This window comes from Pezoporus flaviventris, unplaced genomic scaffold (genome assembly GCF_033815535.1).
Source record: "Pezoporus flaviventris isolate CSIRO_AGI_PZ_B2104156 unplaced genomic scaffold, CSIRO_AGI_Pfla_v1 ptg000154l, whole genome shotgun sequence".
Lineage (NCBI taxonomy): Eukaryota > Metazoa > Chordata > Aves > Psittaciformes > Psittacidae > Pezoporus > Pezoporus flaviventris.
This window is the reverse complement of record NW_026892702.1, coordinates 1,876,139-1,891,098: the sequence shown is the minus strand read 5'-3', so window position 1 is coordinate 1,891,098 and position 14,960 is coordinate 1,876,139. Positions and strand designations below refer to the sequence as shown.

Below are 14,960 nucleotides of genomic sequence, written 5' to 3'. Positions count from 1 at the left end.
AAGCTCTCCCTGTCTCTGGTGCTGCTCCAGCCTTTTCACACATGGATAATATCCCACTTCTGCACATGGTCAGTTAATATCCTGTCATTCTTTGGGCCTTCGCAGTAAAAACAGCGACTGGAACATCCAGCAGCAGGACTCAAGGCAGCATCGAACTGCACGTCCCCAGCACGTCCCCCCTCTGCCCAGCTCAGAGTGATGAACCACCGGCTGCTCCACAGGCACCTGCACAGGCAGCAAGGCCCATGTCAGCCACCCGTCACCACAGGGATGGGGCACAATCTGTGCTCAGAGCTGGCAGCTGAATGCCCCAAACCCTGTCTGGAGAAGGACAAAAGCTTAATTTCAACTATAGCAGTGGTTTGGTTTCTTTAAAGTTAATAAATAAACAGAGCTGCTGGAGGCGGGATGGGAGGTGGCGCTCGGCTCCATCCTGAGCACTACTCCGGCTCTCCTGCACTGCTCGCCTGGCTGTCTGCACTGGGGAGGCTCCTGCGCTTTCTCAGCTGCATCTCTTCATCCTGAAGGAGGAAAAAGAAAGGGAGCACAAATCCTTTAGCATCCCCTCAGAGCTGGATGAAATCTGTGCTCTTCCCATCCACCAACCATCACCCACTGGGGATCAGCCCAACAAACATCGTCTTTGCACCATCCCTCCAGCTCCTCACTCAATACACAGAAGCCAACTCACGTCCTCTCATGGGCAGCTGTCCAAGCCAGGCACCTTATAGAATCGTACAGACTGCTTTGGGTTAGAAGGGACCCCAAAGCTCATCCAGTTCCAACCCCCTTCCACTCTTTAACCTGCCAGAGGGGAGACTGAGATGAGCTCTTAGGCAGAAGCTCTTCCCTGTGAGGGTGCTGAGGCGCTGGCACAGGGTGCCCAGAGAAGCTGTGGCTGCCCCATCCCTGGCAGTGTTCAAGGCCAGGCTGGACACAGGGGCTTGGAGCAAGCTGCTCTAGTGGAAGGTGTCCCTGCCCGTGGCAGGGGTTGGAGCTGGAGGAGCTTTAAGGTCCCTTCCAGCACGAACCATTCACATGCTCCCACTGAGAAGCTGCTCCTGTCCAACCCAGCAGGCAGCTTCACCTGTTAACCCTGCAGGCCACTTGAGCTGGAGTAAGAGCAGCCTCACAACCTCCCGAGCGTTGTTCTCAGGCTGTGCCCATGGCTCCCAGGGCAGGTTTCCTCTGGGTGGACCTGATGTCCCCCAGAACCAACCAGCTTGGAAGGGACCTCTGGAGGGTGTAAGACAATGTCCTGGTCTAAGCAGGGTGAACTCTAATGCCAGATCTGGCTCTTCAGGGCGGGTTTGGTTTTCAAGTACTTGCAAGGACGGAGTTTCCACCATCTCCCTACACAGCCTCTTGCAGCTCTTGGCCATGCTCGCAGGGAAACACCTCCCCTTGCACCCAGTGAGGGTTCCCTTCAGCTCAAGCTGTGTCTGTCGCCTCTTGTCATTTTACTGTCCCCTTCTGCTGCTGCCTTCCCCACACCCAGCCAGAGCCTCGCTGCAGCTCCTCTCCTCCCAGCTGGAGGAAGCAGCTCCCTCAGCCTCCACCCTCCAGCCCTGGCTGACCTCAGGAGCAAAGCCACGGTGCTGCAGGGCCAGGTTCTGCCACACGCAGCACCACGGGAGAGGCCTGGCCATGGCGAGCACACGTTTATAGTGTCTGCACTGCTTATCTGCTCGTACCGAGTCGGAGTCTTCCTCAGCCTGGCGGCGTGCAAAGTCAATGTAATCATCCTTCTGGATGTCCAGAACTTCCTCCTCGTACTCAGTCTGGTAATCTGACTCATCTGAAGGGGGAAGAGAGAAAAAGCACTGCGTTTAGGAGAGAACTGGGAGGGGAACGGGCACAGGGCAAGGTGGCTGCTGGACACCATCAGTGAACTGGGACATCTCAAACACAGAAACCAGCTCTCCAGCCAGGTCACACAATAAACCATGTCCTCTGTGTGCTGGTGTCCTGGACCCTGCAGCAACAGCAGCAAACTGTTGGCTGTAGGAGATGCTCCCTGGTGAGTGCTCTTCACAGCACAGTTGCTGTCTCCCAGCCATCAGTCCAGACCGGCCCTGAGCCATGACAAGCCATGAGCTCCTGATCCAAACTGCCCTGCACATCACTCACAGCTCACTGGAGACAGGGACCTGCAGGCACAGGTGAGCTCTTCCTGGTGCAGAGATGATAACTGTGTGTCTCACAACCTCTAGTCCACAGGACACGGTGACACTGACAGCCCCTTCCTCTCACAGGGGACAATCACTGCTCTCTCTGGTAATCCAGCACATCAGCAGAATCGGGAGGCTCAAGAGCTGTGCACACCAAGCACGGCAGTGAGCAGCAGGACACACCACCAAGTGCAGTCCCCAGCACCAAAGCCTGTTCCCAAGGAACAAGGAGTCAGTGTCTCAACTCCACCAATCACTGCAGACACAATACCTCTTCCAGCACCAGGACATCACTTTAGGATCTGCAGAAGAGACAACAGGAGCCTCACTGCCCACAGGGCTGACTCTCCCCATCAACTCGATGCTCAGTGAACGTGCACCACCAGAAACAACAGCAGGGCCCCATCCCTATGGACACAGACGCAGGATGTGCAGGCAGCAAACGGCCACCTTCCTCTTGCACACTCTGGAAAGTGGCAGAAAATCCTCTTTGTGACCCTTGTTCCACGAGCTCAAGCGTGCTCTGTGTTGCTGAAGCAATCTCTGGTGCTCAGCCCACCAGCGAGGAGAGTGGCTCGTGTTTAAACCGGATTCTTGATCAAGTATTTCTTTAGGGAACAGTCAATAGCATCTGCTCCGCGCTGAAGACAACGGCACAGTCTGTTCCACAGCGTCGGCTTTAACACGAGAACTACGGCCAACTGCCACAGCATGAGGGGGAAAAACAGTTGGGCTTTTTCTCGACTTTTTAGTTATTTTTCACTGTGGATCAGGGAATTATTCGTCAGTTTGTACTAAACCCACGCGGATAAAACACAGCAGAGGACCTGGAAACTCACCTGAGCAGCAACGGGCAGCACGAACAACAGTGTGAGGTTTACAGCTCCAATAAAACCGACTGCCACCAAACCCAAACTCCTTCATCTCCCAAGCACTATTCAGCATTTAAGAGGTCTTTACAGATACCAAAATCAGGAGAGGGGGGTTCCCTTCTCACACCCTTCACACAGCAGCTCTGGGTGCTGGGGGGCTGCAGGGGAATGGAGACCAGAAGGTGGTCCTGCAGTCCCCAACGTCATCTCCCACAGCCCAGCTCCAGGCACTGCTCTGTTACACTACAAACACTCCCAGCAGCACCAAGCAGGACCGAGGGCTCGTTGCTCTGCCCCATGCACCAACACCCAAACAGCACAGCTCAGAATCGAGCCCATGAAGAGGGGGTTATGCCCCATCACTGCAGGGCAGCGCGTGCTCCACGCTCACAGGGTTCCCTGCTCCCAGCGGGAAGGACACAGCCACACTTCTCACACCAAAGACCTGCTCTGGGATTCTGGAGCTTCAGCATTTCATACACATGCACCTCATTTCTGGACGCTTGAAGGAAATGGGTGCTGTGTGCCTACAGGGGTTTTGTCTCGGGAACACTCACAGGCTTCAGTGTGAATCAGGGCACCTGGTAGCTCATCACAACCTAAGGTGCACCAGTGCTACTTGATAAAAGTACTTTTAAAGTTAAGAGGGTGACCTAGTGCTGATAACTGAGTCCCCCCGAGAGGTCGGGGATGCTTCCTGCACTGCAAAACCAGGCAGCTGACACCACAATTAACACTGCTCTCCCCCAAATCTTTTCACCCAAGTGCCTGTTGCTGCAGTCGTTCTGCTGCGTGACTGGGTCTGCCCCAGCCCCCATGCACTGCCTCAGCTCATCCTGTGAGACCAGGGGTGATAGGGACAGCCCAAACCATCCCCAACGAAGCCTGCTGCGGGACATCACCACGGAGCCTGCACAGCCTTGGTAGCTGGGACATCCCCTTTGGTGGGAGTGTGACCAGGGATGGGCTGAGCCACCCCTGGGGCAGGGCATCTGTGCTCCCCTGGCCACCGCTGTACAGAACACAAGGGCAGCTGAAGAGAGACACAGAACCCCACTTGAGGGTGTGTTTGGGTGCAGAACACGGACACAAACACGGCAGTGGCTCAGCTGCTGCTCACCGGCAGCACCGGCGCCCAGCACAGGGCTTCATCCCACTTCCCTCTATTCCCCCTTCCTGGGGGACTGGCTCCCTTCTGTTTCTCCAGTCATTGCTCTCAGTTTGCTCAAGAGTGGAGAGGAAACTTCAGTGCCCTCTCCCCCAAAGAAGAGACAACTCCTGACCCAGAGGCTCTGCCAGCCTCTGCCCACTGGGGCCTTTCACCCCTTGCTCTGATGCTTCCCAGTCCATCAGAACATGAACGTTTTCACCTTCTTTCTTCACAACAGAATTACCGACACAACCTCTCCACCCAGCCTGAGACCTGTGCTGTGAATCAGGACAGGCAGAGCCCTTCCAAACCCTTGCAGTCAGAGGCCTCAGGAAGGGAACTCTAGGAGGAAAAAGGTTTCACCCTCCTGACAGTGCCGTGTCACAGCCAGCCTACAGGGACACAGCAGTCAGACCATCATCAAGAGCAGACAAATGCAGTCACCAGCAGGTACAGGAACCATCTGACAGCCACAAGGCTGTTGTCAGGGGGGTGTCACCCTCTTCCAGAGCTCTCAAGGGACAGGCCGCTTCCCCCAGAGCTCCTGACACCTCATCCTTTACATTGCCTTGGCAAGCCTTTAAATGGATTTAAACTGTCTGAGAGGTGCTGGCACAGGGTGCCCAGAGAAGCTGTGGCTGCCCCATCCCTGGCAGTGTTCAAGGCCAGGTTGGACACAGGGGCTTGGAGCAAGCTGCTCTAGTGGAAGGTGTCCCTGCCCATGGCAGGGGTTGGAGCTGGAGGAGCTTTAAGGTCCCTTCCAACACAAACCAGGCTGGGATTCTGTGATCCTCCCACTCCTCTGGAGTCTCTATAACCAATGGCACATGGCACCTGCCTGTCCCATCCCAGGTAGCCCTGCACAGGCCCTCCTTAGCCCAGAATCTGCCATATCTACTTTCTGAGACACAGGTCCCTTTGTTTCACTGGTGCCCATGGCCTCATCCAGCAGGAAGCAAATCCTCCTAACGGGGGAGAACGATCAGAAACTGTACCAAGGAGGAAGATCTGTCCCAGTGCACTGGTTAAATCTCAGCAGGTCTCGGTGCCTCTGCCTTAAATAATCATGTTACATGAACTCTTCATCTTTATTCACACTGTTTCAACCACATTTGATTAATATTGTCTTCTTAAGGCATATGATTGCAATTAGCATTTCAAATTACCACAGGGACATCTCTACAAACAGCCACAGATGGGAGGCCTGCTAACTTTAGATTTCCCTCGGCAAGAACAAGAATCAGGAGGAGGGGACAGACTGTTTATAAAGAGCTCTAGCACTGGAGATTTCAGGCCTGGGAAGCTCTCATCATTCCAGTCAAGTTCCCGTATGGCACAGGGCATGGGTGAGGCACAAGGCACTCAATGTACCTTCATGTAAAGATGCAGGTGCTGTTAACCTGTTCCTCAGCAGTTCACTAGGGCTCCCTATAACAGGAGCATACGAAAAGCATTGGAGCCAGTGAGTCACTCCAGATCCTGCTCATGACAGCAGGGAAAATCCCTTCAGTCCAAGCTTGAAATCAGCCTCCTCCCATGCCAGGACATGGATGCAAGAGTGAAGCCATCAGAGGTACACAGGCCAGCACAGGGGGGTGCAAACTCATCTTTGCAGGAGTTGCCACATGTGTTACCCCACTCAGATGAGGCAAACTGGAGCAGGGGTTGCTCCCACCAGGAAGCTGCACTGGAACACACTGGTAATGGGCTGACAGGGGATGTCTCACCATGGCAAGAACATCTGACTCTGCCTGAGGGGGTTGCAGAGGGCCTGGCACACCTCGGGCAGAGGCTCTGGATGAAGCAGGAGACAGCACTCTGCTGGCTGTGCCCCGCAGTGCCTGGAGCTGGCAGAGAGCCCTGAACCACCACTGCTTAGAGCCCGGGGCCGTGAAGCAGTCACAGGTGGCACACAGGGGGGTGAGCATCAACCCCTGCCCTCCCCAACACTCCCCACTCACCATCTGCCACCGGCGCCTTCACGGGCTCGATCCGGGACACGATTTCTGCCAGGTCCGTGAAGGAGGTGGTGGGACAGGTCACGTTCTGGAAGACAGCGACAGGGCTTCGGTATGGTAACAAACACACGTGGAAACGCAAACAAGTCAGGACTGCATGAACATGATCCTGCACAGACAAAGCTCCAGACACACATTCTCCAGTTGCCCCCGCAAAAGCCATTACTCATCAGTGAGTAATTCCTGGAACAACTCTCCTGGTGGCAGAGATGGGATTCCCAAGTGTGAACAGTGGGACAACCTCTAATGGCTCCTTCTCCATCCACGCAACAAGAAGTCCTATTGAAAATTCAGCAATCTATAGAAAAGATCATGAAGACAAGAACTGGAGGCTCTGGTCCAGGACAGACAGTGCTCATAGGACTTGTTTGTCACCACAAGAGGCACTGGCTGGGCCATGTGCAGCCCAGGGACCTTTTGCCTTCCCTTGGGAGAAGGAGGAGGGCTCAGGTCGGACCCTGCACATGGTCCCCCCTGCAAAGATGCTGTGAGAGGCTGCATGGACCAATGGGGGCAGCCGAGCACTGGGGTGAGCAGAACCCACCCAGGGACCCCAGCAAGATGTGCAGCTGGAGGTGCTGCAGTGATGAGCCTGAGGCACGTGCTCCTCCTGCAAGCAGAGGTACTTCCCACTTTAGTTCCTCCTTTCAACAAGCCTTTACTATTTTCACTCTGTCTCACCTGAGCAGTGGGTTCAGTGTTCTCTATTTTGAGAAACTGCTTGCTCCATTTCTCCTCTAACAAAACACAACTTTGGCATTTAAGACCATTTTGGTCTTCCCGTGTGCCATGCCCTGAGCAGCCCTACCTGCCCCTGCAGGGCCAGGGACAAAGTCACAGGATGCAAACCTGAACAACTCTCACCTTTCTTTAAACTCAGTGATTTTAATTAGTACAACAGCAACCCCCACCTCAGAGCAGAGAGATGGGGAACTGCTGGCAGGGACTGAGGAGAGGGACTTGGGGGTGTTACCAAGGAGCAGCTCCCCATGACCCGGCTTTAGTGAGCGCTTGAGCCCAGAACCCCCCCTGTGCTGGGATGCAGCCCCAGAGTGTAAACAGCAGCTCAGGGAGGGGATCCTGCCCCTCTGCTGTGCTCTGGGGAGAACCCCCCTCTGCAGTCCTGATCCAGCTCTGGGGCAGCAGCACAAGAGGGACGTGGAGCTGTTGGAGCGAGGCCAGAGGAGGCCATGGAGATGCTGCGAGGGCTGGAGCAGCTCTGCTCTGGAGCCAGGCTGAGAGAGCTGGGCTGGGGCAGCCTGGAGAAGAGAAGGCTCCTGAAGGGGAGACCTGAGAGCAGCTCCAGTGCCTGAAGGGGCTGCAGGAAACCTGGAGAGGGGCTTGGGACAAGGGATGTAGGGACAGGCCAAGGGGAATGGCTTTAACCTGCCAGAGGGGAGACTGAGATGAGCTCTTAGGCAGAAGCTCTTCCCTGTGAGGGTGCTGAGCACTGGCACAGGGTGCCCAGAGAAGCTGTGGCTGCCCCATCCCTGGCAGTGTTCAAGGGCAGGTTGGACACAGGGGCTTGGAGCAAGCTGCTCTAGTGGAAGGTGTCCCTGCCTGTGGCAGGGGTTGGAGCTGGATGAGCTTTAAGGTCCCATCCAACCCAAACCAGGCTGATTCTATGTCATTGACACCAGGCTGCCAGGAATTGCTGTGACAGTCATTTTTCTAAACACCTAGACCTGCTCATATGCTTCCAGACAGGGCAGTTTGCTTACACAGGGGTTTTATGAGCAATTCTTTGCTCTTCTAGCAAGAACACTGACATTATGAATCATGTAGCCCCCGTGGGGGTCACAGCAGAAGCCCATTACAGCTGCAGCAGATTGTGCTCAGTTGACCTTTAATCCATAACTAACTTTTGATGTGATTTAGTACAACTACAGCAAGGTGTGGATCCATGACAAACATCTGGTGGGGAGCAAGGCACAGAGAAAAGCCCAGAGGGAATTAAACACACCTGTATGGAATGAAACAGCAGTAGCTCAGGACACACTTTAGAACATAAAGAAGTCAAGAAACTCAGTGTGACCATTAAGGTATCACCAAGAGGGCGAGTCAGGCCAGTCTCATATTGAACATCCAACCTGAATGGCCCCAGTGAGGTGTTTGCAGAAGGTTGTTCCCCAGGACAGAGGAAAAAGGCATCTACATCTTCATTTTGTGCCATAAGACCGAGGGATATGTGCAAACTGTGGCCACCAAGAGACACAGCACTGTGCCAGGCTGTGGCTCTGCAGATGAGGGCTCTTACCGAGCAGACAAAGGGACTGCACAGAGCACTCAGGCAGACACATGCCTGAGCTGTCCTGGGAGCAGGGAGCAGACATGCCCCAGCTTTGGAGGGGATGAGAGTCCAAGGAACTACCTGAACAAACCATGCAGCCACCATCACCAAAAGGTGATTCAAGAGAACCACTATCAGCTCACGTGGGTAGAAAGCAATCCCAAGTGTGACCATACCCATGGGAGCATCCGTCACTGTCACACAGATGACTTCCACATAGGCCTGCTGGAGGATGAGGCAGCTGCACCCCAAAGTTTCAGCACTGAGACTGGAACCACTCCTGGGAAACAAGGTGCCTTCCCACATTCATCTGATGCTTTGCAAACAGGAATTCAAGGTTTAAGCCCAGCCTCTTACTACTTTTAAGGACCAAACCACACTCCATCAGTTAACACCAGGCAAAGAAGTGTCTCAAGTTCATTTGAAACCTACTCCAAATCCTTTCTGCTGCTATTTTCTTTTTCCAAGGCTGAAACTATCCTCCTTGGTACCATCTTTATTAAATAAATTAGAGAAGACAGTTCCTATTGTAGTCTGCTGGATTATATTTAACTTTGACTATGAATAACACTTCAATAGACAAAACCTCCCCAAGGAGATCCAATTAACAGCACTGAATTATTCTGTGCTGGGGCAGAGTAAGGGCCGTTCAAGTGAAGTTTATGTAAGGTTCCTGTCTCTTGTGTCTTCAGCATTTGCATTTTGGAGACAAGATAAAAGGGACTGAATGATGAAAGCAAAGGAAAAGCATCTCAGTGATTAAATACTGGAGGCTTTAGGTAAAAATTCCATGCTTACAACATGGAAACAAGACGATAACAAACTGCTCAGCTCACTCAGACACTGAACGCGACGGAAATAGCCGAAGGACTAAAATATATAAAGCATCAAAACCTTTGCTAATGAAAGGCAAGTTAAAAATATCAGCTGTTATCCTGGGAAGACAGCAGAGCTAAAGGACTTAACTGCCTCTAATGGACTACCAAAAAGGAGACAGCCACCCCAGTGGGAGCTGCAGAACTTGCTGTTGAAACTAAAGTCTCCTGAAACAAAAGTCAGATGAAAAAAGCAGTGAACGCTTTCTGCCTTGGTACCCAGCGCACAGAGAAATGCAATGACAGGCTACAGCAACAATGAATACGTGACATATTTGATCTCCAGGGCAGGTGAAGGGCCCTTGGGTTTTATAAAGTAGGGTAAACTGTGACAAATGTAAAAGATGCTGCTTGATGCATGACTGTAACATCGTGATTCAACTGAAATATCAGCCTGAATTTCTGTATCTCACATAATGGGCCATTTTTAAAGAAGTGTTCTTTAAAAGAAGCATTTGTTACAGCAGTGAATATGTTTGAGCTTGTTACCAGCTTGTGATAGAAAATACAGGATGAAATTAGGGGCTGAGAGAGCTGGGCTGGGTCAGCCTGGAGAAGAGAAAGCTCCTGAAGGGGAGACCTTAGAGCAGCTCCAGTGCCTAAAGGGGCTGCAGGAAAGCTGGAGAGGGGCTTGGGACATGGGCCTGTAGGGACAGGCCAAGGGGAATGGCTTTAACCTGCCAGAGGGGAGACTGAGATGAGCTCTTAGGCAGAAGCTCTTCCCTGTGAGGGTGCTGAGGCGCTGGCACAGGGTGCCCAGAGAAGCTGTGGCTGCCCCATCCCTGGCAGTGTTCAAGGCCAGGTTGGACACAGGGGCTTGGAGCAAGCTGCTCTAGGGGAAGGGGTCCCTGCCCATGGCAGGGGTTGGAGCTGGATGAGCTTTAAGGTCCCTTCCAACACAAACCATTCTATGATTCTATGAAATAGGAATATGAAAACATTTCTGAGACAAACACAGTTTTCTCTCCCATGACTTCTCCTTACGACTATTAATACACAAAATCAAACACATACCAGCTCACAACTAGTCTGAACACAAGCTGTCAGTGGCAGGATGGGAACTCAGCTTCTGCAGCTCAGACTGAAGTACCTCCTAGTCCAGGTCATCTTCCCAGATGAGAAGAAATAAAGTTTTGGGGCTCCTCAGGCTACTTGGATCTCCAACTGGTTTCCCACAAAGCTCAGTCCCTGTGTGACCCTCCCTGAGCCAGGCAGCTTGGGTAGGATCCGTCTGACGACAGCAAGTCACCAGTGCTAGTCCGCTTGGCTCCCTTCACACACAGGAGCTGGAGCTGAGGGTGCCATTCATCTTATCCCATTGGAGCCACTTCCACTTCATCAAGTGACTCACACCATACAGAGGTGACAAATGGGTGTCTAAGTGCAACCAGCTCAGATGTGGGTGTCACCTACCTCTCATTGCTGTGCTAATGTCCGTGTATGCAAGCACTGCTCTTCCTCATGCCATCTCACTCCCAGCCAAGCGTTCTACAAGCCATCTCTGGAAGAGCTGCAAATCCTCAACGTCATTTTTCACCTCTATTGACTGTCCTTAGTGAAGGCTCACTACAGTTATGATACATTTTGGCAAGCACTTAAAATACTACTGCTCATTTCCCCAGCTGTAGAAGACGATAAAGATGAATTACTGGGTAAAACACAAAGCCTTTGTGGCACTTGGGATTTAGATCAGAGGAATTCAAAGGCGGGTAAGGGTAATATGCCAATATATTACAATATTGTACCCAAGTCCTCAAAAAGGTCATTACTGTTTCATAAAAACAACTGAAACTTCCCCACCAAGAAATTCAGCCAGCTCACTGAGTTAAACCCAACACTAGAGCCCGACCTCAATCCTTCAAATGTAAAACCAAGACATTTTTATCCCACTTTTGAGTAGATATTTTAATGGGACTAAAACCACATGAACACCACGTAGCCTGTAGATTTACCATAATCATAATGTGCCATTAACTGCTCGGATGGCATGAAAGACAGCACCTTGACAGCACTGCAAGCTGCTGCAGAGCCTTGAATGACAGCTCCTCAAAAAGCCTTTTCTAGTAGAGGACTGAGGAAGAAAAGCAAGAAAGCAAGAAGTCTACAGCCTTGCAGGGTTTCAGCTCTTGGCTACAACCACATCTCCAGCAAGGGGTTTAAGCCAAGGAAGCATCTGAGAACTATTCGAGTTGCACCCTGAAAGTCAACAATGGCCAAGATCAATGCCAGTGATCCCAATTTGTGTCCTCTGTGACAAGGACTGCAGACACACACAGTGAAGAAGTGAAAAGTGGGCACGTAAACATGTACACATCAGTTACACATATCAGAAAATGCTGGTGCCCAGTGAACATCCTGCTTGGTGCTGAGGCACAGGCGTAGCATGCCCAGAGAAGCTGTGGCTGCCCCATCCCTGGCAGTGTTCAAGGGCAGGTTGGACACAGGGGCTTGGAGCAAGCTGCTCTAGTGGAAGGTGTCCCTGCCCATGGCAGGGGTTGGAGCTGGAGGAGCTTTAAGGTCCCTTCCACACAAACCAGGCTGGGATTCTGTGACTCCTTCAAAGATATCTGTGCTGTGAATGGTTCCAGGTTATAAACTGCGTATGAAGATCCTATTAGAATGAAATACCAACAGAAGAGCTGCCCTACAGAGTGCAAATCAATTCATGGGGTTTCCAAGACCCCATTGTACTTGCTGAGGTCTGTACAGGCAGACACCAGAGCCTGGGCTGTGGCAAGAGCCCTATCTGGCCACTTGTAGCTGATGGCTGGAGAAGTGCAGGATGTGGTTCAAGGAAAGAAGTTTGAAAAAACGGTATCTTCTCTCTTGCCTCAAATACAAGTTGGAGCTAATACAAGCCTGCTCACAATACAGACTGGAAGCCATCAATCACTGTCTTTCATACCCCTGGGCAGTTGCTCTGCAGTACACAATCTGGTGTGAATCAATAGTGCATTAAAACCCAACACTTACATCAGTTTTGGACTTGCGAGTCTCTTGCCTGTCTCTCAGCATCTTGTCAAGGACTCCACTCCTGCACCAGACATTAAATACAGTCTTCCCATGCTGATATCCCACTTCCTGGAAAAAAAAGAGTCAGGGAAAAAAATTAATAACTAAAAAAGACATTGTGTTGCATCATCTGCAAATGAGAAGGAAATCCAGAGGTTTAGCCCAAGGCCAGGATGTACTATTGCTACCTTCCAGCCTCAGCTACATGAGCTGTTCAGCCTAAGAAATAAAGGGAATGATCAAGCAAACAAGGTGCTATTTTAAGTCCAACCACTCCCCTGACCTTTCATGCCACAGGATGCAATGAAAAGTGCTGCCTGACACAACTATTTTTACAGCAGCGGCTTCCAGCATGCTGCTCACTGAGTAATGCCTTATACAGAGACCCTCAGGACATGTGTGTCACCCTTCCAGTACTGCTCTTTCTTTGGAAAAGGTAACAACACAAATTAATTTGTGTCTTCTCCCTTCTTAGCTCAAGAAGGGCCAAGAAAAGAAAAGTTACTGTAGGTCACCTGGTCCCAAAATCTCTTGTGATATGCCAGGCAGCAAGGAACATGCAACTGTCAGTTCGCTGGAGCAGAAATAATGGCACATGGACATCATCAAACCCCCCAAAAAAACACACTCCTCTAATTTAAAAGTATAAACTAACTTGCACTTGGAACAATAGTGAGTCCAAAGGAGGCCATGGAGATGCTGCGAGGGCTGGTTCAGCTCTGCTCTGGAGCCAGGCTGAGAGAGCTGGGCTGGGTCAGCCTGGAGAAGAGAAGGCTCCTGAAGGGGAGACCTGAGAGCAGCTCCAGTGCCTAAAGGGGCTGCAGGAAAGCTGGAGAGGGGCTTGGGACAAGGGATGTAGGGACAGGCCAAGGGGAATGGCTTTAACCTGCCAGAGGGGAGACTGAGATGAGCTCTTAGGCAGAAGCTCTTCCCTGGGAGGGTGCTGAGGCGCTGGCACAGGGTGCCCAGAGAAGCTGTGGCTGCCCCATCCCTGGCAGTGTTCAAGGCCAGGTTGGACACAGGAGCTTGGAGCAAGCTGCTCTAGCGGAAGGTGTCCCTGCCCGTGGCAGGGGTTGGAACTGGATGAGCTTTAAGGTCCCTTCCAACACAAACCAGTCTGGGATTCTAATAACATGGCACTGCAGCATTAGCATGGAAACAACTGGAAAAATAGGTTGCTCCAGGTTTTATTCTCTTTCTAACAAGACGGCAGAAATGGTGTTGAAAAATCACATCAAAAAGATGTAGCAGCAGGTGACAGGAGTCCTGGGTCCTATTTCCAGCTCCAGTGCTGGCAGCACACATTATATCTCAGGCTTGCGTGGCAACTCTGAGTACTGGAAGCAGCCGTGGGTGAGCTGTTGCTGCCTCCCCTCTGATTTTTGGACCCAGGTTCAAAGCAGGGGAGGCACGCAGGCTAGAATCCACTTCTTGTCATGTATCAGAGCTTCTCAGCTCAGGGTGGATGTCATTACTCAGGAGGAAATGGACCTGACAGATCTACAGCTGGCTATGTCAGATCCAAAATCACCATGAGAACCTGAGCTTTGGGAGAGACATGCAGCTGATGTTACTCTAAGCTGATCCAGAAGAGGGGTTTCTACAGGAAAAGGGGACTGCTGCTCTTCTGAACATGCTGAATGGTTATATGGAGCTCACTTCTATTTCACGTGAGATCCAGGTATACAGCCGAAACTAAAATCCCCACTACTTCCTAACCTATAACAATGAAGGAGTGTGGAGATTGCCCTTTCCTTTAAGGTCAGCACAGGCTGAAGCTGCCCTGTGGAAAAAGGGACAAAGCCCCAACTTTCTCAGCCTATCTTCATATGGGAGGTGCTCCAGTCCCTGATCATCCTCATGGCCTCTTATGGCCTTGTTCCAACAGTTCCACGTCCTTTTTATGTTGAGGACACCAGAACTGCACACAGTGCTCCAGGTGAGGTCTCACAAGAGCAGAGCAGAGGGGCAGGATCACCTCCTTGGACCTGCTGGTCACGCTCCTTTTGATGCAGCCCAGGATACAGTTGGTTTCTGGGCTGTGAGCACACACTGAAGCTGGCTCATGTTCATTTTCTCACCAACCAGCACCCCCAAGTCCTTCTCCTTGAGCTGCTCTGAATCTCTTCTCTGCCCAACCTGTAGCTGTGCCTGGGATTGCTCCAACCCAGGTGTAGGACCTTGCACTTGGCATGGTTAAACTCCATGAGGTTGGCATCAGCCCACCTCACAGGCGTGTCAAGGTCCCTCTGGATGGAATTCCTTCCCTCCAGGGTATCAACCGACCCACACAGCTCGGTGTCATCGGCAAACTTGCTGAGGGCGCACTCAATCCCATGATTGAGAAGCTGCACTTAAGTTTTACTCCACTGAGAAAAATTTCCCTGGCCTCTTTAAATCTCTTTAATGACAGCAAGTTAGACAGAGACAGAGCAATGATTTGACACTTCACACTCTGTTAATGGGATGAACTGCTGGACCTGACTGTCAAAACAGCCAGGGCACTCCATCTAGCAAAAGAGGAGCATTTATCAGCCAAGTCTCAGCTCAACTGTTTGCCCAGGAGCTGTGA

The 14,960-nt window shown here is 51.7% G+C and overlaps 1 protein-coding gene across 2 annotated transcripts in view; it reads right to left on the bottom strand.

Annotated features, from left to right (window-relative positions):
• Nucleotides 1-375: 375 nt before the first annotated feature.
• The window catches only part of PNPLA7 (patatin like phospholipase domain containing 7), a 124,840-nt gene continuing 110,255 nt past the window's right edge, over nucleotides 376-14,960 (bottom strand). For both annotated transcript variants that reach the window (XM_061479747.1, XM_061479746.1), the window contains 4 exons: nucleotides 12,350-12,457; nucleotides 6,155-6,239; nucleotides 1,695-1,798; nucleotides 376-521 (listed from right to left, as the gene is read on the bottom strand). In XM_061479747.1, coding sequence (XP_061335731.1) covers nucleotides 441-521; nucleotides 1,695-1,798; nucleotides 6,155-6,239; nucleotides 12,350-12,457 — 378 coding nt within the window. In that variant the 3' untranslated portion in view covers nucleotides 376-440. The remainder of the gene's footprint in view (nucleotides 522-1,694; nucleotides 1,799-6,154; nucleotides 6,240-12,349; nucleotides 12,458-14,960) is intronic.